Below are 23,447 nucleotides of genomic sequence, written 5' to 3' on the forward strand. Positions count from 1 at the left end.
AAAGTCCCTTGGAATAACCAAAAAGTTTGAGATACTTGAAATTAAAAATCAGACTAATTTTTTTTTACCCCTGTAAACTAACAAAATAAATATTATAGAAGTTTTTGGGGACTTTCGGCCCTCGGTAATAATGCAATCTTTCATTCTAGGTTTAAATTTTTCAAAAACACCTATTAGTTTTATCAGAATTAAAAAAAATAAATTAATTTAAAACACATTGGCGCTAAATTTTGAGCCTACGTTCTTAACTCTTGTAAAGCATTTAAGGTAGGCTGCATATTCGTTGTTTTTGATTGTAAAACTTTGCTAACGAACTTTCATCGGAACTTCATAGCATACCCGGACCTATACGTGGACTGAGTATGAATGTAAATGTTGATATTTTATCTCCTAAATATCTAGCTTGATATTTTAAATTAAGATCAAATTTATCCGAATGTGTTATATCACATAAAGCACCATACATTTCTATCAAATTTTTGTGCAATGGCTTTAAAGCATAAATTCTGCTGGACCGGATTTTCTTTGTTTATGCAGATTGTATAAATCAATACGTAATTTACCTACCTTTGAAGTTGAGATATGCAAGGTCGTTAAATGGGCAGTGGCGTAGCTGACAGGCCCGCAGGGCCCGCAAGGCGGGGGGGCCCCGACGTCAGGAGGGGCCCCTTCAAGCCTTTAAGCTTAATACTTCTATTTTTTTTTAAATTGGGGACCAACACATATTTTCTTAATAAGCATTGAAATAGGGAATTTGGAAGAAAGTAATGAAGCGGGTAATTGACTTACTCTTTCCGGGCTCAAGGTGCAATTTAGCGTTACGTGTTGATAGTTTAGATGATAGTTTGTGTTTGTTGATAGTTTAGATGAAAGTGAATCCCAAAAAGATAATTTTTTGTCGGTGGATCTTTTACTATAGCTAAATATTATGATTCTGTTTTAACTAAATTATGTAATCGATAAAAACAATAACTTAACAAATTACTTGAGCCACCAAATACAAAAGGTAGTTATAAATTTACTGGCTCAAGAAACTGAAAATAAATTTATTAATTTAATTAAAAAAATTGTTTTTATTCAATAATTATTGATACCACTCAAGATATTTCAAAACACGATCAGCTTAGTTTTATTTTCCGGTATGTAAAAATAAATTGCGATGAAAATAATTTACCTTCCACAGCAGAAGTTGTTGAAAGTTTTTTTGGGATTTATTGCATATTAGACCAAAGTGCAGAAGGTCCTGTAAATTAAATTTTAAAATTTATACAATCAAAGCACCTTTCTGTACACAACTGCTGCAGAGGAAAGGGGTATGATGGGGCAAGCGTTATGAGTGGTGTATATTCAGGCGTACAAAGGCGCATAACTGATATTGAAAAAACAGTTTCCTATCTTCATGTGCATCCCATAATCTGAACCTAGTGTTGAATGATGCCGTTGCTGGTGTACAGGAGTTGGTTTTTTTACGAACATAATTAAGAGATTATATGTTTTTTTTAGTGCAAGTATTAAAAGATGGAATGTACTACATCATATGTAGTATTATCACTTTCAATTCATCGCGTTTGCCAACCTTAAAAATGTTATGTGAAACCCGGTGGTCATCCAGACATGATGCTGTTATGGCTTTGGTCGAGCTTTCCGACAAGTTTAACAAAGATTTCATTGCTAACAAAAAACTATGAAAAATTAGAAGCTAATGCATTATTAGAGCATATGAATAATTTTGAATTTGCCGTTAACGTTACTATTCAATCCAAAATCAAAACTTCTGCAATCTGAAACATCAGAGTTTACGGTTTTTCAACTTTTTTAAAAAAACTCGTGATAATCTTCGAGAAATGAAAAATTCGTTATCCGAAATTTTAGCAGAAGCAGCAGGAATAGCAGAATAGTGGAGATTAAACCGGAATTTAAAAATAAACGGAAAAAACGTATAAAAAAATTACTATGAGCTCAGCTGCAACCAAAAAAAAAATTGTAGCAAAAAAAGTTTTGAAGTTTTAATAGGTTTAGGTTTGTCGGATTAAGAGACATGAAGTAAAGGTATAGTAGGTTTTCATGTCTATTCCCAAAAAATCTATTAACACGAACCGATGAAGACTTATTAAAGAAAGGACAAATATTGTCATTTACACATATTTTAGTAAATGTTTATAACACGGGGCCAACAAAAATTGTCGCGGGGGGGGGGCCAATCTTCAGCTACGCCACTGTAAATGGGTAAGTGTTGTTTTGACCTGCGTAAAATTTTTGTAACAACTCTAGTGGCGCCCAAATTAGCAAAGTTTGAAATAAATAAGATAATATAAGCCGGCATTATTCACCTATAATAAAGAACTTTTTCTGTCAAACGCTTGTCTTGAACAAAGATAACTGATACTAAGTATATACAAACAAAAATTGAATCAATCCAATAGCATTGTTCTGAAGATATCGATAAAAATGTTTATTTGTTATATATTAATCTTTATGATGCTTTAATTAACCCATTTTTATTTATTTCAATATCTGCCTAAATTTTTTCATTCAATATCTAAAATTAAGGCAAAGGTTGTTTAAACATACATATAAGTTATGCAAACTGCATCGATGCAGTTATGTAGATCCAGCGAAACAAGTCATTTCCAGGGACTTTGACACCGTTTGGTGAATTTTCTAAAGCTGGGTACTCACTTGAGCACGAATACGCACGAGGCAAGCCGAGGCCGCACCGAATGCCTCGGGTCGGAAAGATGTTTGAGGACACGCTCCCGCATGAGGCTGGCCGCAGCAGTGATCCATTTATTCGTCCTGAGGCAGCGAATATGTCGAACGAACAATTGTCTACGGCTTGTGCTAGTTTTATAATTATTTATAAATTATTAAAAACTAAAAAACTTAAACAGCAGAGACGTATATTATGGTCCTCCCAATTTTATTTAAAAAGAAGAGCCGTGAATAATATGAATACAGTGGAACCTCGATTATCCGTCAGGGCACCGGACCAAGGGTATGATGGATAATTGAAAAGACGGTTAACAGAACATTAAAAAAAGTTTCAGAGTACAATTCTTATTTATGTATGGGCAATCGAATCAATTTGGTTTAAAATATTCTAAAATATTTGTTTGTTTTACTGTTGCTTCACATTTTGCAACAGGTGAATTTCTTAATCAGAGTAAGATCATGCAATCTATTTTATCGGCTTCTCCTTGTTGAGAATACCACTCAATGAATTGTTGTATGTGCTATGCAGCTTCTCTAGCTTCTTTACTCAAATTTAGCTTCTTCAAATCTTTGTCAGTTGCAATAGCATCATCGACATTGACACCGTCAAATTCCAAATCTGTATCAGCTTCTGAATCTGTTTCGTCCGCCTCTGTTGCCATTTCATCGATTTCATCATTTGTCAGCATTTGATAGCTGTTTGCATCCACATCACAAATTAACCATTCGTTTGGCTTATCTCAATGCTCAAACAAAATGAACTGATGACTCAATTTTTGCTTATATAGTCAATTAAACTTATGTACGGACCCTGACGGTTAACAGAGGTGACGGTTAATGGAGAGACGGATAATCGAGGTTCCACTGTACTTCGTTTTTGTTAAACGACCTGTTAGCTGATGACACTGACAATGATAACTTCACGAGAATGTCCCAAGAAGATTTTAATTTTATTTTGGATGGCATAAGAAACATAATACGTAAAAAAAAATACAAAATTTAGAAAAGCTATTCTACTATTCCATATTTTTATATTTATCAATAACTTCTAAACCACTCTTGGCTCCATTCCATTTTTATAGGTAAATTTATAAATTTGTCTTAAATTTTTAAGTGTGTAACTTTCCAAAAGGATGAATATTTCAAGATAAGAAATAAAATTCAACAAAATCCAAATCGTTTAACACCGTTTTGTAAATTATACAGAATGTATAGGCTACATTCATTGCTTGCACGGTCTGTTTACAATTGAAAAATCGAAATGCAACCGCATGTTTTAAAAATACTTAAAAAACGTCCACACTGAGGCACAAATCCCTTTAGCTGGATACTCACTTGAGCACGAATGCGCATGAGGCAAGCCGACGCCGCACCGAATGCCTCGAGCCGGAAAAAATGTATGAGGACACGCTCCCGCATGAGGCTTGCCGCAGCAGTGATCCATTTATTCGTCCTGAGGCAGCGAATCTGCCGAATTAACAATTGTCTGTGGCTTGTGCTAGTTTTATAATTATTTATAGATTATTACAAACTAAAAAACTTAAACAGCAGAGACGTATATGCCCCTCCCAATTTTATTTAAAAAGAAGAGGCATGAATAATATTAATACTTCGTTTTTGTTATTCGACCTGTTAGCTGACAAGTTTAATAATTTCACGAGAATGTCCCAAGAAGAGTTTAATTTTATTTTGGATGACATAAGAAACATAATAAGTAAAAAAAATACAAAATTTAGAAAATATATAAAATTCTTATTCGCAGGCTTTGTTACCGTACTCCTCCGAAACCACTTGGCCGATTTTCATGAAATTTGGCAGGTGGACTCGACCGGACAGGGAGTAGGTTGTTATCTATATTTCATAGCCGTACGTCATAAGGGGGCTTTGCCCCCCCTAATAATTTTTTTGTTTTTCGACAAACCGATTTTTCTTAATTCTATATGATTCAGAAGCAAAAGATACATACAATCCTAAATTTTTACTTTTCTATCTTTAACCGGTATTTTTTTTTTTTTAATTTCATAGTTTAACATCTATACAGGGTGTCCAGAAACTCTCCCGACAAACGAAGACTGGAGATTCTTCACATAATTATAAGACAATTTAACCCAATTCACCTAGTCCGAAAATGCTTCCTAAGGGAGATAGAGCTCTTTGAAGATGGCGTCTAGGAACTAGTTTTTCTTAAATATCTCCAGAACGCTTTTATTTAGAAAAACGAAAACTGGTACGCTTATTTATCGTCCAGAGTTCAATCGATTCCATTAATTACGAATTTCTAGTACAGACCATTAGCACCGTTTTGAGTAGGGCAACTAGTATTTTATCACATAACTTTTTTGTCTTTAACTTCTAAGCATTTTTGACACTGGATTATTAAATTGTGAGGGATTCTAGTACTAAAAGGTACTCTTGCTTTAAGGCAGTAGGAGGAACCGTTTTCTAGAAAAATCGATTTGAAAATTTTTCGTTTATTGAATTTCAAAAAAATTTGAAAATTTTTTTCAGAAAAAGACGGTGTATTTTACCTACTTAAAGCAAGAGTAACTTTTGGTACTAGAATACCTCATAATTTAATCATCAAGCGTCAAAAATGCTTAAAAATTGAAGACAAAAAAGTTATGCGATAAAATAACAGTTGACCTACCCAAATCGGACTCATATGACCGGTACTAGAATTTCGCAACTAAGGAAATCAATTTACCTCTGTAAGATAAATAAACCTACCAGTTTTCATTTTTCTAAATAGTTTTTTTTTATTTTTTTTTTTTCAAATTCAACAAACGAAAAATTTTCAAATCGATTTTTCTAGAAAACGGTGCATCCTACCGACTTAAAACAAGAGTACCTTTTAGTACTAGAATACCTTATAATTTAATAATCCAGTATAAAAAATGCTTAGAAGTTAAAGATAAAAAAGTTATACGAGAAAATATCCGTTGCCCTACCCAGAACGGGCGCCTATGACCGGTACTAGAAATTCGTAATTGATGTAATTGAATTATTTCTGGAAGATAAATAAGTCTACCAGTTTTCGTTTTTCTAAATAGAAGCGTTCTGGAGATATTTAAGAAAAACTAATTCCTAGACGCCATCTTCAAAGAGCTCTATCTCCTTTAGGAAGCATTTTCGGACTAGGTGAATTGGGTTAAATTGCCTTAAAATTATGTGAAGAATCTCCAGTCTTCATTTGTCGGGAGAGTTTCTGGACACCCTGTATATATAAAGTTCTTATTCGCAGGCTTTGTTACCGTACTCCTCCGAAACCACTTGACCGATTTTCATGAAATTTGGCAGGTGGACTCCGGACAGGGAGTAGGTTGTTATCTATATTTCATAGCCGTACGTCATAAGGGGGCTTTGCCCCCCCTAATAATTTTTTTTATTTTTCGACAAACCGATTTTTCTTAATTCTATATGATTCAGAAGCAAAAGATACATACAATCCTAAATTTTCACTTTTCTATCTTTAACCGGTATTTTTTTAAAAAAATTTCATAGTTTAACATCTAAAGCTATTCTACTATTCCATATTTTTATATCTATCAATAACTTCTAAACATAACTCTTGGCTCCATTCCATTTTTATAGGTAAATTATGTCTTAAATTTTTAAGTGTATAACTTTCCAAAAGAATGAATATTTCAAGATAAAAAATAAAATTCAACAAAATCCAAATCTTTTAACACCGTTTTGTAAATTATATAGGCTACATTCATTGCTTGCACAGTCTGTTTACAAATGAAGAATCGAAACGCAACCGCATGTTTTAAAAAATACTTAAAAAACGTCCACACTGAGGCACGAATCCCTTTGATGGACCGACAAGAGACGGATCGCTCCGAGTCGTGCGGCGAACGATTTGATCATATTTGCCGCGCCTCGGATGACGTCCTCACTTACTGCCTCGTACGGCCTCGGCTTGCCTCATGCGCGTTCGTGCTCAAGTGAGTACCCAGCTTAAAATACATACTAACATTTTGAGGCCAAATATGCACCCTTTTAAACAGGCCAGAATTGGCCGGCCGGCCGGGCTGCATATTTACAGATGCTTGCGTGTGTAGACACCAGGGTGTTGAAATCAGTTAGGGTTTGGAAAAACAGTACATTTACACATGCTAGCGCGTGTAGACACCAGGGTGTAGAAATCAGTTAGGGTTTGGAAAAACAGTACGTTTACAGACGCTAGCGTGTGTTGACACTAGGGTGTTGAAATCAGTTAGGGTTTGGAAAAACAGTACAGTTACAAATACTAGCAGATTTGGACACCAAAGTGTTGAATCCAGCTAGCTTTTTTAGTAATTAATATACATGCATAAATGCTAACGGCTATTGACTTTGATTTTATATACCTACTGCCGTGGAAAAATATTTAAGTGATTTAGGTATTAGTAAATAATTAAACGTTGTTGGGATATAAACAATAATATATTAAGACAAAAGAACAACATAAAAAATAATGTTGCTCTCAAGCTATTTGCTTGTGGAATTTTTATAATTAACTATTTAGATGGGAAATAAGCCACAATTAAATTGAAAAAAAAAATTTTATTAACGTTTCGATGCCCAAATCGGGTGTCGTCAAAATAAAAAATACTACTACAGGGTGTTTTATAAAGAATGGGCCATAGCTTAACCTCAGGTTCCTGAGGTTAAAATAGGCCGATTTAAGCTAACTTACCTTAGTACAACGTTTATAATAACCGAGATACAGGGTGTCAAAGTTAAACTTTTTTTTATTTATTATTGAATATTTTCTGACAGGCATGAGATATCAACACGAAATTTAGTATGTGAGGGTTTTTCGGGACGAGAAAACTAAATTCCCTACCAAAAGTTATGTGTTGCCCAGAGGGCGCCACATACGCCTTTCAGCACTCATTTAATACGTTCAATTTTTTTTATCCGTCACTCCGCATAATTTTGACATTAAAATTTGTATTCCCCTATTAGTTTTACTTAAAAAAGGTATACCTCTTTCATCTCCCTAAACTCAACCGTTTACGAGATAAAGCATTTTAAATCTGCGGTGCAACATAATTTTTAGCATAATATCATTGTAGTTACATCAGAAAAATAACTTAAAACCATAAAATTATCCAAAAATGTATCGCAAATTTCTTCAAATGGAATTTGCGATGCAATGCCATAAATTTGAGAACTGGCACAATTATTATGGTTTTAAGTTATTTTTCGGGTGTAACTACAATGATATTATGCTAAAAATGATGGTGTATCGCAGATTTAAAATGCGTTTATCTCGAAAACGGTTGAGTTTAGAGAGCTGAAAGAAGTATAGCTTTTTTAAGTAAAACTAATAGGAGAATAAAAATGTTAATGTCAAAATTATTCTGTATAATTTTGGTGAGGGATAAAAAATTTTTTAAATTAAATTCACTCTGGTGAGGGATAAAAAAAATTTAACGTAATAAATAAGTGCTGAAAGGCGTATGTGGCGCCCTCTGGGCAATACATAATTTTTGGTAGGGAATTTAGTTTTCTCGACCCAAAAAACCCCACATACCAAATTTCATGTGGTTATCTCATATCTGTCAGGAAATATTCAATAATAAATAAAAAAAAAGTTTAACTTTGACACCCTGTATCTCGGTTATTATAAACTTTGTACTAAGGTAAGTTAATTTAAATCGGCCTATTTTAACCTCAGGAACCTGAGGTTAAGCTATGGCCCATTCTTTACCAAACACCCCCTGTATATTAAACAAAAATGTTGTTGCTTAGTAAAAAATTCAACTAATAATTTTTTTAATCTGACTCATTTATATTGGCAATTCATACATATATTATACATTTTAAAGTATTTTTTACTAAACAACAACATTTTTGTTTAATTTAGTAGTACGTATTTTGTATTTTGACAACGACACCCGATTTGGGCGTCGAACCGTTAATAAAATTATTTTTTTTTTAATTTAATTGTGGCTTATTTCCCATCTAAATAGTTAATTATAAAAATGCCACAAGCACATAGCTTCAGAACAACATTATCTTTTATGTTAATATGTTTTTTGTGTTAATACATTATTGTTTATATCCCAATAAAGTTTAATTATTTATTAATACCTAAATCACTTAAATATTTTTCCACAACAGTAGGTATATAAAATCAAAGTCAATAACCGTTAGCATCTATGCATGTATAACCACTAAAAAAGCTAGCTGGTTTCAACACTCTGGTGTCCAAATCTGTTAGTATTTGTAAATGTACTGTTTTTACAAACCCTAACTGATTTGAACACCCTAGTGTCAACACACGCTAGTATCTGTAAACGTACTGTTTTTCCAAACCCTAACTGGTTCAAACACCGTGGTGTCATCACGCGCTAGCATCTGTAAATGTACCGTTTCTCCAAACCCTAACTGATTTCAACACCCTGGTGTCTACACACGCAAGCATCTGTAAATATGCGGCCGGGCTTACCAAAGAAAAGATGATGCAACTGCCGGAAAACAGAAACAAGAAGCAATGTTTATTTGTGAAATAAACATTTTGTCCCTGTTTTCTGACAGCAGTATTTTGAATTAAATAAATTATATACATTCTTCTTTTTGTGTCAATTAATTTAATTTAAAAAAAAATTGTTTTTGCTGATGATGTAGTTGTTATGGCGGATAAAGAGGAAGATCTGAGAAATAATTTACAAACATGGAATGAGGTATTAAATAGACATGGGATGAAAATAAACACACGCAAAACAAAGATTATGGTAATAGCACAAGAACAACCCGTAATAAACGTACACATCAATGGAGAAACAATAGAACAGGTAAACCACTTCCATTACCTGGGAGTAACAGTGTAAAACAACGGAAAACAACACAAATATATAGAAGAAAGGATTAACAAAACCTCTAAGATATTCCACATAATTAATAGCAAATTTTTAAATAAAAAATATCCAGAAAAACCAAAATAACGGTCTTCAACACGATATACAGACCAGTACTTACATACGGGTGCGAGTCTTGGATATTAACAAGAAGAATGAAGAGTAAGATTCAAGCTCTAGAAATGAAATAGGTACCTAAGACGAGTAAAAGGAGTAACAAAAAGGAAAGACAGGATAAGAAATATCGATGTACGAGATGAGCTGAAAACTAAACCACTCCTAGAATACTCCTTTAATTCTGGACCGTGTTACGGGGGGAATTCCACTATTCCCCGCTACTAGATCCACCACAGTTCAGTAGTTTTCTAAAGGCGGAATTGCTGCTATGCTAGTTTGGATAATTATTCTGAAGCATTCATGAAAACGTGATAATTCTTATGACGCTCTAGCAGCACATTTTCTATCCCAGTTCTTCAGTTTTCTGGGGACTTTTTGGAGGTTTTCTGAAGACTAAAATACGATGCATCTATTTTTGACCACAAATTCATATGCAACATGCAAATATGCATTAAGAAAGTGAGTATATTTATTATCTTCTTTAAATAGGTAATAAATATTTTCGTTCTCGTTCACTTGACTGTGAATTAGTGCACTTAACGTAAACCTAGCACCTGAATCCAATAACTTCAGAAGTTTGTAGCTTGAGAATAATAGTTTGTTAAACCTAGGTCCCATGGACTTTTTTAATCTAGGTACACACTGAGAACCTGAGACCGAACTGTCGTTAAATTTGACCGGGCCACTCTTCCATAAGGAGTGTTGCCGGCGCGGGGTCCTTTGGAAGCAATGGAAAATGGAGAAATATACAAATAGAGTATCAAAACATAACACATATTATTAATTTTAGTTTTAGTCCTTTGAAATGTTACATTTAGAGTTGCATTTCTTAGAGGAGTCAATTTTATTTTTTCAATGTGTAGGGGGTTCAGTAGAAGCTTAAGTTCAAGTTTTTGGGGTCGCTGCCCTTGTCCCCCGGCCGCCATCTTAAAAAGGGGCGCAAAGGGCTTTTGCGCTGTATCTCCTAAACTAGCAACCATACAGAAAATTCAATTACATATAATATGTAGCAAATTAAATTTTCTACAATTTTATATCTATTACTTTTTATTGTCAAGTGACCAACAAAAAAGTTATAAACAAAAATAAGAGAAAATTTTGTAAGAAGTTTCCTTTGGGAGGTTATAACCTTTTTTTCCGTTCATTTTACAATAAAATAACATTATAGCGATTTTATAGAGAATTTTTCAACGAACAATTTCCACTATAAAGTTGTTTAATTTTATTTTTCTACAACCGTGTTAAAAATGCAATTTTTAGTACTCCATACGAGCGTTAAAAATGCTACTTTAAGGCACTGCAGTTCGTATTGACCGTATAGGAAATTTTGATGTAATGTCAAAAAAAATATAAAAATGGAATGTCAGTCAAGTTCAAGTAAAAGTTTTTGTAGATATTGTCCTGTAATTACGTTTGAAGAAAAAATATTGTATGATATGCGTGTTAAAAAGTACATTTTTAAGTACTCGCTCTCGCTCATTCTGCAAACTTTCACATGCGTGCCTTAAACGTGTACTTTTAACACTTATATCATAAATAACTATTATTTATCTAGGTTTTACAGCGCTCCAAACTTGACTTACAGATTCTCGAATTCTCAGAGGAATACAATAAAAACAAAACTTTGGGCTTACTTTTCTATTTATATATTTATTTATTATGATTTTAACATTCCTATGCTATTATTAGGCCATTTTTGACCCATTTCCCGGCCACCTATGAGGTAGAGTCTTGAGGCGCGTTTTTGTGTGGTATCCCCAATAGGCCTAATCTACGGACAATATGTTGAAAAAGATCTATCATAGCTATTATTTATTTATTTTTTTCGATGGTCCAGGCTGCGAGTCAAGATCTGAATCAGTATCCGAGATGAATTTTTGTGGTATAATGAGAGTTAGAGTCGGCGTCGTTGTCGGTAATTCATCTACCAATTCATTTTCTTCAATAATTAATGTTGATATGTCCATGGTATTGCTGCAACTTTCACCACCACAATAGAGGCACACTGCTGAAGATTTGAGGTCTGCTTTTCGGCAACCACATGCACTTCCTGCATCTGCTAAAGATGAATTTCATAAGCTCGGGGGTACTGGAGGCTTGGAAGTTTGGATTGGTATCCAAAATTTTCCATGCTTTTTCCAGCCCCAATTTTCTGGATCACAATGTTTACCGAGCCATGACTGAATCTGGTGATACACTCGGAGTCTGTGGAAACGGGCTGCATTTTGTGTTGGAGGAAATGAGAAGAGATTAAATGCACTGTTTGTCACTGTTTTAGCGAATCGTTTGTATCTCAGGGTTTCCAGAGAATCGTCTTTATTTCCGCCATATAAAGAGATGAAAAACGTTCTCTGACAACAGTGAGTAAAGATGGATCGATTTTCCCACTGACAAATAATTTTCCCTAGAGGTTTCTTACAGATAAAGTATCCACCACTCATGATGCGTTCTTACCAAAAACACAGGCGTGTGAGCGGCCGTGGAGTAACGGCATAATCGCTGACCTCATACGCCAGTGTACGTGGGTTCGATCCCTGCCAAAGACAAACCATTTTCATTTCCAATAATGACACGAGCCGTCTCACCGTTCCTCGGAGAGTACGTTAAGCCGTCGGTCCCCCTGGGCTAGTGTACATCGACACTAGTTACTTGAAACAGGGTTAAAGATGTAATTGGCGCTGGAACTATCCGAAAGGATCTCCCCGGCAAAAATGCCATACGATATTATTATTATTATTATTACCAAAAACACAAAATGCTTGCCTATCTAATTACAAAAATATAAATTTTACCCACAATACTCTCAATAGTATTATCTATAAAACTCAAAATACTTTTCACAATTTTTAATACGATTGCACGTGGCCAAATAGGTAGCACAACTGCAAGAATAAGTTAAGTAGAGGGGACCGACTTCTGTGCCACCTAGGATAAATTATAATAATAAAATTAATTTATTCAGTCCGGTACGGAAGAAAAATGACGTAACTGCAAATTTTTTCAATTCCTGTTTATTGCGCAATTAACTTCTAAAATACTATGTAAAGATGATACAAAAAGACCGAACTGTAAAAATGTGCTGGAGCCACTATAGGGTAGTTGCGTCGTTCCTGAAATACACGCTATGTTAGACCTTGTTTCAGAAATGACGCAAATGAATTTCATAATGACGCAACTGTAGATAGGGTTGAAAATGGGGCGATTAAATTAAGATAATGAAATTCGAACAAATATCGATGAAAATAAAAGCCATCGTTGTTTTACTCTTCATTTTATCCCTATTTTAAATACATATTTAAAAATCGTTTTTTCTGAAGAATTTTGCATTTTGCGGTTGCGTCATTCTTCTTCTGGACCGGCGAATTTGTCCTCAAACAACTTCTTGGGCCTTTTCTATGCTTAGGGTTAGGGTTCTAAGTTTTATAGTGGGAGAAAGGTCAAAAATAGATTAATAATAGCATAGGAATGTTAAAATCATAATAATTGTATGAATAAAAAAATATTAAGATAGAAAAGTAAGCCTAACGTTATGTTTTTATTGTATCCCTATGAGCATTCGAGAATCTGGTCAAGTTTGGAGCGCTGTAAAACCTAGATAAATAAATAGAATTAAACATCTTTATAGTGGAAATTGTTCGCTGAAAAACCCTCTACAAAATTGCTGTAATGTTATTTTATTGTAAAATGAACTGAAAAAAAGTTATCACCTCCAAAAGGAAACTTGTTAAAAAATGTTTACTTATTTTTGTTTATATCTTTTTTGTTGGTCACTTGACGATAAAAAGTAATAGAAACAAAATTTTAGTAAATTTAATTTGCTACATTTTATGTTGGATTAGATTTTCCGTAGGTTTGGTAGTTTACGAGATATAGCGTGAAACCCCTTTGCACCCCATTTTAAGATGGCGGCCGGGGGACAAGGGTGGCGACCCCAAAAACTTGAACTTATTAAGCTTCTACTGATCCCCCTACACATTAAAAAAATAAAATTGACTCCTCTAACAAATGCAAGGTATGGCCTAAAAAATGTAACATTTCAATGGACTACCTATTTAAATAATCCCTAAAAATTTTATCGGTATCACATTTGAAGCGCATTACTTCTATTATTAATAACGATGAATAATTAGAACAACGGAGCAAGTTTATAAAATTGTTTCCCTAGATTCCACCCCTGTCCTTTTAACCGGTCGATAGTCTACCGGTAATCGCCTTGCATCAGCTGTTTTCTGTTCTAAATCCAAAATAGATCAAAATAAACATCTCTAACCTAAAAATACAGTATCACTTACTTGTAAAAGAATTTTTCTGTAAAATTAACTACACTATAAGTTATCGTGTGACATAAAGCACCGAATTTATAATTTTTATTGTCCGTTTTTTTTGTCATGATTAGTTAATGTTTTGCAAATTTAATTTCCTACATCTTCCCACATCAATACCGCACTGAGAACTGCATTGTAACGTAACTTTGTATTTGTAACAAAAATAATCTATCTGCACTGCAATTTTGCGAACAGATGAAACGAAATGCACTAAACGTCAATGACTTGGGTACCCGTATTTATAGAGGGTAAACACATTGTAGATGTAAACACAGTTCGTAGCGCAGTTCAGCAGGAATTAGCACACAAGTGACTGACTAATTTTAATATTTTTATTTATCGCATATCGCATGCACAGCCTGCTGCTCGGTTTTACAGAAGCGTGTTAGTAGGAGAGCTAGCAACATAAAGTTTTTTAATTAACAAATCTAAAAATTAATTAGAATTTAGAATTAATTTAGTTTATAATGAATAATTTAATAAATAATCATTTCTCGTTGTAAAACGAAACAAGAGCCGTGTTTATTTATATTAGCCTAATAAAATAAAAAAGGTCAAAATGTAAATTCGTACAGTTTAAAACAAATTTTATATCAAAGTTTAGGCGGGTACAAAAGATATTTTCAAGAAAGTATCCAAATTATACAAGGGGATCATTGTTTAAAAAATTAAAAATGGGTCATTTTGCAAAAAAATACTTCTTTAACTGCCGAGGTAATTCACTTATTAATGAAGTCTATGGGATTTTTTTCTGCAAAGTTGAAGGGTAAATATTTCACATAAGGCTTACTAAATTAAATTTGACCCCCTATTTATTTAAATAATTGTATATAAAACTTTAAAAACAAATTTGCAAAAAATTATTTTTAGCGTTTTAAATAAGCACTATAAAATATCTTATTTTACAGACTAAGTTGAGCTATGTTATCAGTATTAAGCAAAAAAAATTGATCGAAAAATATTTAATATTTTTTGAGATATTGAATTTGTTTATTAAATGTTATTATATTTTAAATTGCAAAAACGCGGTTGTTGCCAAAGAAATATCCCCCCCCCCCTAAAATGGCATTTGAAAATTATTCAAATTTGTTTATAATTTGTTTATTTAATAACGTCGCGGGGATTAAGTATTTTGAAATGTCGTTTCGATAATTGGGTTCCTAGGAATTTTTTACTAATTAACAAAAAATTTTTGTCGTTTTTTCTTCTTCTTTTTTTTTTTCTTGGAGTTACATTACTACGGGCCCTTTTAGGGTTAAATTTTATTAAGAATGTCGAATCTCTGAGTTGTAGATTCTAGACCTAAAAATATTAAGATTTAACTAAAATCTCTTAAATAAAATGTGGCTACTTACAGGGCGTTTTATTTAAAAATTTAAAAATGATTGTTATCAAGTAATTTAAAACTATTTGACGTATCCTTATCATACTTGGCAGAAAGTGTGGCTATTATACACCCTACTAAATTGTGATTAATAAACGTTTCTATCTAGTGCCAGAGGCGTACGACAGGGGATAGTGAATGATTGACCCTTCCCAAATTCTACGCCACTGAGTAAATTACTATTTTAGCGAAATTTTTCGATTCTCCAATACTTTGTATGTAAATAACTTTATTGGTATTCATAAAGTCATCAGTTTGAGAGATATTGAAAGTTTAAAATGAATGAATGAATGAATGAATCAAAATAACTATGCCGTTTCATTTTTAACGTCCAATATCTCGAAAACTAGTGACTTAATCGTTACCAGTAAAGAGTATATTATTTACATAGAAAAGTATTGGAGAATCGAAAAATTTCGCTAAAATAGTAATTCCCTCAGTGGCGTAGAATTTGGGAAGAGTCAACCATTAACTATCCCCTTTCGTACGCCTCTGGTAGTAGCTAGAAACTTTGATTTGTCACAATTTAGTAGACTGTATAGTACACACACTTTCTGCCAAGTATGATATGGATACGTCAAATAGTTTAAAAGTAATTGGTAAAAATAATTTTTAAATTTTTAAATAAAACACCCAGTAACTCAGTAAGTAGCCACATTTTATTTAAGTGATTTTAGACCAATCTTAATATTTTTATGTCTAGAATCTACAACTTAGAGATTAGACATTCTTAATGAAACTTTGAAACTTAACCCTAAAAGGGCCCGTAATAATATAGCTCCAAGAAAAAAAAGAAGATAAAAAAAGACAAAAAATTTGTTAATTAGTGAAAAATTCCCAGGAACCCAATTATCGAAACGGCATTTCAAAATATTTAATTCCCGCGACGTTATTAAAAAAACAAATTATAAACAAATTTGAATAATTTTCAAATGCCATTTTAGGGGGAAGTTTAATTGAAATTTGAATTTATCAATACATTTATCGAAAATATACTTAAAAATAAAAATAATAAGATTTAATACAGGTGAATATTTATTTGGCAACAACCGCGTTTTTGCAATAGAAAATAGAGTAACATTTAATGAACAAATTCAATATCTCAAAAAATATTACATATTTTTGGACCATTTTTTTTTGCTTAATACTGATAACATAGCGCAACTTAGTCTGTAAAATAAGATATTTTATAGTGCTTATTTAAAACGCTAAAAATAATTTTTTGAAAATTTGTTTTTAAAGTTTTATATACAATTATTTAAATAAATAGGGGGTCAAATTTAATTTAGTAAGTCTTATTTGAAAGACTTACCCTTCAGCTTTGCAGAAAAAAATCCCATAGACCTTCATTGGTAATTGAATGACCTCAGCAGTTAAAAAAGCAATTTTTTTGCAAAATGGCCCCTTTTTAATTATTTAAACAATGATCCCCTTGTATGATTTGGATACTTTCTTGAAAATATCTTTTGTACCCACCTAAACTTTGATATAAAATTTGTTTCAACCTGTACGAATTTACATTTTGATTTACATGTAGTGTAATTTTATTTTACTAGACTATATAGGTTTACTCTTAACTTAGTGTGCGGGACCATTTTTCGTTGGAATTTTACCGCGCTGGACACGAGAGAAGTGAGATGCAACTTTTAGATCTCCCTCAGCCTTCTTTGCTCCAGCATTCGTTGGTTTAAAATTTTAGAAACCACGAAGGTGTTACTTGGTGCCAATAAAGTTTTATTTTTAATATTATTTTAATTTTATTAAAGTAAAACTTTCGCTTGTGTTAATTTATATTAATTTATTAAATTAGTTTTTCCACCACCAAAGAAAAAGCCCAATACCTACCTTTCTGCTCTATTACATATACAGGCAAAATATCAACAAAAATAGCCAAACACATAAAAAAGAAAGGAAGCTTTCAGAACAAACAACAACTTAAGCAAAAACATTAAACATTATACATAGTGTGACCAACTCCTATTTAGTCAAATTCGGGACAAGGCTGAAAAAAATACCAGAAATCCGGGACTTTTCAATGAAAATCGGGCCATTTTCTTTTATATAGAACTTTCATAATATCATCATTTTATTTATTAAACATTTTTATGTTGACAATGATATTTTTATTGGGGTTAAGCCACAATAATAGGGAACCATAGATTTATAATACTTAATTATGGTTAAGCCATAATAATAGGGAACCATAGAGTATTATATATCTATGTAGGGAACTTGCACAATTTTTTTTATTGCATAATAATGTTCAGTTTTGTTTAAAAATGAGATTTCCAAAATTTCACGCTTCAAAAACTCGTAATAACTTAGAAATACCTATTTAAAGTCTTCAGCGGTATAAAATAGTTCAAACGACCCGTGACGTCACATAGTTTTACATTAGTTATTATTATGGTTATATTTCGCTGTGCCTAGGTACACGCTAACGTGTACGCAATTAAAAAAGTTGTGTAAAAAGGTATGTACACGCGAATTAAACTTCATCAAGCCGCAGTGACGTTATTATTTAGCGTGCGCAGTGACTGTATATTTTGGTACATGCTATTTTGATATGTTTAGCGTGTGTTTGATAGAAAAATATTTGTTAAAGGAAGGAAGCAGAACTATTCAGATGTTTCAAACTTAATTGTAATAAATCAATGTATATATTAAAGTATATATTTAGGTTAGCAAAATAAATATATGCATTTAGTTGATATAACACGTACAAAATATTGTTAAAATAATTTTTATACGTAAGTTAATTGTTATAATCAACTATTCTAAATGGGAAATAAGCCACAATTTAACTAAAAAAAATGATTTTATTAACGTTTCGACGTCCAAATCGGATGTCATTGTCAAAATACAAAAATTAGTCAGATTAAATAAATTATTAAAAAAATTTTTTACTAAGCAACACCATTTTTGTTTAATTTAATAATATTTTGTATTTTGACAACGACGTCCGATTTAGAAGTCGAAACGTTAATAAAATCATTTTTTGGTTAAATTGTGGCTTAGTTCCCATTTAGAATAGTTGATTACAAAAATACCACAAGGATAGCTTCAGAACAAGTTAATTATTATTGTGAAAGCTTTAGGTCTTCTTTTTATTTTAATCTTTTACGGTAATACATACTATTTCATTTATAACTAAAAAAAATATATATTAATTTATAGTCTCTTATCTTTTTCGTACTGTTTTAAAATGTTCTTAAACTCATTAAAAGAACTAAATAATTGTCCACACTCCGTAGTTAATTTAAAAACAAACACTAAACAAATAAAAAATAACAAATCACTGACACTCTAACTTTTTATTTGCGTACACCGTAACGTATACGTAGACACAACCTTATATTTAGGTATATTCTTCTTCTCCTTCTTTAGTTTATTGGCTTCCACCTACTTGGGTATTTGGCAAGCTCATCGTCGTGGAATAAGTCAAAAATATTTATATTCTAATGACATTTATCGTATGTCATTGTAATAATATATACCAGTTTGTTAAAATTGTAGTTTTATACTGTTTTTAAAGGAAAGGAACGAAGGTTTACTATTGAAAATAAAACCATTTTGTAAAAGTACGAATTTTTCTATGAATAGTTCAAACGATCAAAAATACTTGTAACGTCACATAAATGTATTTTCTACTGACGTTTATAACGTCTAATTTAAAATTCTGTTTACTTTATTGGAAAAATGTAAATGTAAATCCAAGTGACGTCACGACGCGTTTTGGACCACCTGTTTTAATTTGAATTTTTAATCGTCTTTAGGGGCCAAACGAAAGACAAACAAAACTTTGATACATCATTTGAAGAAAAATCTTTGATACATGTTTTAAATTATGTTCTGTTGTGATTTATAACATTTTTTTCGAATTTAAAAATTTATGCAAGTTCCCTATTGGTTGTAATGATAATGACGATAATTAAAATAAAGAAACGAAAAAAAGTTCACAGTTTGAGTTTTTGTAGAACTATAATACCAAATACCACAATATGCAGCGTTTTGGATGTGGTATTAATATTCTTCTACTTCTTCAGCTTTCAGAAATCCAACTGACATTTTTCATGTCATACAATCCTTAGTATATATACAGAATTTTTTCGAGTAACAGCTACAAGAATTTTTTAAGCAGGGTATACATCGGTTGGGGAAACAATGGGATATGTGCCTTAATTGCACTGGTAGTTTTTTGCAGATATATTTTCCAATAATTTTTTTCTGGGTCATAGATGGTTTTCAGTTGAACAAGCCTCGTAACATTTTTTATTGTACCACGTTGTATCAGGTATTTCAGTGGAATTTTTGTGCCTGTGTGCAAAATTAAATAAAAATGGCTGCTGGCTCTTGGACTATCCTATGTTTTATACTTTTTTTATTTCCTTTTTGAAGTTATACTTCTTTAGGCGCGTCAGGGTAGCCTTGATGATTTCCAATCTCTGAAACAAGCATTCGATAGAGTACGATTAAAGGACGTGCTCAGTATCCTTGAAAAGAAAACATAGGTCAGAGGTATAGAAACATAATCAAAGAGCTCAATAGATCCAACAAAACACGAATTAAAACCACACACGGGCTCACGGAAGAAATCAAAATCAATGCAGGCATTAGACAAGGGGACAGCCTCAGTCCATGCCTATTTAATTTAATAATGGATGAAGTTATAGGTAGTGTTAACATAATGAAGAAATGCTGAAAACAATAAAAAAGCAACACATTAACATACTAATGGGCGATCTTAATGCCAAGGTCGGTCAAGGTAAGGTAGGAGAACATGTAGGAAACTATGGACTTGGAAACAGAAACGACAGAGGAGATCGATTGATTCAATTTTGCCAGAGCGAAGACTTCGTAATAACAAACACCCTTTTTAAATTACCTCCTCGGCGATTATATACATGGACATCTCCACAACATACCAAAGAAAAAATAGTGAGAAATCAAATAGACTACATTCTGATAGCAAGGAGGTATCGTAATGCTGTTAAATGTACTAAGACGTACCCAGGAGCTGATATAGGCTCAGATCATAATCCGGTAGTTACTGTGATAGAGGCGAGACCAAAAAAGATAAGGAGACCACAAAGAAAGACACTAGATTTAGTTAAACTTAGAAACAAAAATATACAACAAGAAACAGGAGAAGAAATAAATGAAAACCTCAGTTCAGTGCAACAACAAATTAACGATACAGATAACGTTAACCAAAAATTAAAGTACATAAATACAGCTATACAAACAGCAGGAAAGAAACATCTGACAAAAACGACAACAAAGAACAAGGGGTGGATGACACAGGACATACTAGACTTGATGGAACAAAGAAGAAATATGAAGAATTACCTAGACAAATACAAAGAAATAAACAAACACATAAAAAAGAGAATAAAAGAAGCCAAAGAGGCGTGGATTAAAGAACAGTGTGAAGAAATGGAAACCTATGAGAAAAAGTACGATGCGTTCAATATACACAAAAAAGTAAAAGAGATAACAGGAAGCATAAAGAAATGCCAAATAGGTAAACTTACAGACAAAGATGGAAACCTTATTGTAGATCTAGAGAATAAAATAAAAAGATGGACAGAATACCTGAATGAATTATTTGAAGACGATAGAAACAACTTAACTCAGATAATCAATGCAACTGGGCCAGACATATTGAAAGAAGAAGTAGAATACGCAATAAGAAACGCTAAAAATGGAAAAGCAAACGGACCTGATGAAATCCCTACAGAACTGCTGAAGCTTTTGAATGATCAATCCGTAACCATAATATTGCATATATTCAATACAATATACAGTACTGGTATAATACCACAAGAATGGTTACTGTCTACGTTTGTCACCATACCGAAGAAAACTAAGGCAGTGCAATGTTCAGATCATCGAACAATCTCCTTGATGAGTCACCTGCTTAAAATATTTCTTAGAGTCATCCACAACCGAATCTATCAAAAACTAGACATCGATATTAACGATACACAGATGGGATTCAGAAAAGGATTAGGTACAAGGGATGCTCTCTTTGCCCTGAACGTTCTAACACAGAGATGCCTAGATGTTAACCAAGAGGTACACGCCTGCTTTATAGACTTTGAAAAGGCCTTTGACAAAGTACGCCACAGTAAACTCAAAGAAATCCTGGAGAGTAAGAACATTGACACCAGAGACATACAAATAATATTAAATCTGTACTGGAATCAGCGAGCTAATATAAAAATAGAAGACCAAACATCGGACGAAATAGAAATACGTAGAGGGGTACGACAGGGTTGTATATTGTCACCGCTCTTGTTTAATATCTACAGCGAACAAATATGCCAAGAAGCTCTCTCATATGCAAACGAAGGGATAATAGTCAATGGAGAAGTTATCAATAACATTCGATATGCTGACGATACTGTGATAATGGCAAGAACAGCGGAAGATCTACAACATCTAGTTGAAAGTATGAATGAGATATGTAATAACTACGGCATAAGGATGAACGTCAAAAAAACCAAATATATGACCTTCAGTAAGAATCCAATAAATGACACTAGTATCACAATAAACGGTACCCAACTTGAAAAAGTAAACGAATACAAATACTTGGGAACCCTTATCAATGAAACAGGTGACCAAAATCACGAGATAAAAAGACGTATTGAAGTTGCCAGGTCTACTCTTATAAAAATGAAAAAATTATTTTGTAATCGTGATATTAGTATTCATCTACGAACTAGAATGTTAAAATGCTATGTATTCAGTACTTTGCTCTACGGTGTTGAGTCATGGACTCTTAAACAGAGGAATATTAAAAATCTTGATAGCTTTGAGATGTGGTGCTACCGCCGTATACTAAGAATAAGTTGGGTGGATAAAATTACAAATGAAGAAGTAATACGCAGAATAAATAACAAGCCAGAAGTTCTACTGAATATAAAAAAGAGAAAACTTGAATACTTAGGCCACCTGATGAGGGGACAAAAGTACACATTCCTACAAAACATAATGCAAGGAAAAATCCAAGGACGAAGAAATCCAGGCCGTAGAAGAATGTCCTGGATGAGAAATTTGAGAGAGTGGTTTGGCTGTACCACTAACGAATTGTTCAAAACAGCAGTAAATAAAATTAGAATCGCCCTAATGATATCCAATATCCGATAGGAGAGGCACTCAAAGAAGAAGAAGAACATAATGAATTAGGGATACAAAATGGGTAACCGAACCATGAGAATACTTTGCTACGCAGATGATGCAATCTTAATAGCCGAAAACGAAGATGACTTACAACGCCTACTACAAAAATTCAAAATAACCGCCGAAAAGTATAACCTGACACTATCCAAAGAGAAAACCCAATCGATGGTAATATCCAGGAACCCAATTAGATGTAAGTTAGTAGTGGACGACCATATAATCGAACAGGTAATGGATTGCAGATATTTAGGTGTGGAAATATCTAGCGACAGGCATCTGTGGCAAGAATCAAAACAGCAGGCAATGAAAGCAGCGAGAATATGTGGTTTCCTGAGGGATATAATCTGGCGGAATAAATATATGAGCACCGAAAGCAAAGTCCGCATTTATAAGACATGTGTTAGACCCGTACTGACATACGCAGCTGAGACAAGGGCCGAGACAACAAAGACCAAACAGATAATGAGAACAACAGAGATGAAAACTCTAAGATCCATAAGAGGTATCACACTCAGAGATAGAGTACGAAACGAAGACACATTGAGAGAGCTAGGCGTTCAGGACGTAGTGAGATGGACAAGAGCGCGACGACGCATGTGGAGGGACCACGTAGATCGGATGGATCCTGAACGTATGGCGCATTGGGCGAAAACACAGAAGCCCAACACCAAGCGACCCATAGGAAGACCCAAAAAACGATGGTACGAGAGTTGGAGCTCCGGATCGCAGCAAAGACTGTAACAGAAGAAACAGGACATAGTCCTATTACAAGAAGAAGAAGAAGAAGAAGAAGAAGATAGGAGTGGCACAAGAAGTAAAGTGGTTGGAAGTAAATTTATATGTGCGCGAATTCATCAAAAGTCTTGATCC

At 33.1% G+C, this 23,447-nt stretch overlaps 1 protein-coding gene across 1 annotated transcript in view; it reads right to left on the reverse strand.

The window, feature by feature from the left end:
• Window positions 1–14,307, reverse strand: part of LOC114337838 (protein patched homolog 1) — a 135,775-nt gene extending 121,468 nt beyond the window's left edge. The window contains exon 1 of the mRNA XM_028288380.2: window positions 13,973–14,307. Within this exon, the coding sequence (XP_028144181.2) occupies window positions 13,973–14,070 (98 nt within the window). The 5' untranslated portion in view covers window positions 14,071–14,307. The remainder of the gene's footprint in view (window positions 1–13,972) is intronic.
• Window positions 14,308–23,447: the final 9,140 nt, after the last annotated feature.

This window comes from Diabrotica virgifera, chromosome 6, assembly GCF_917563875.1.
Source record: "Diabrotica virgifera virgifera chromosome 6, PGI_DIABVI_V3a".
NCBI lineage: Eukaryota > Metazoa > Arthropoda > Insecta > Coleoptera > Chrysomelidae > Diabrotica > Diabrotica virgifera.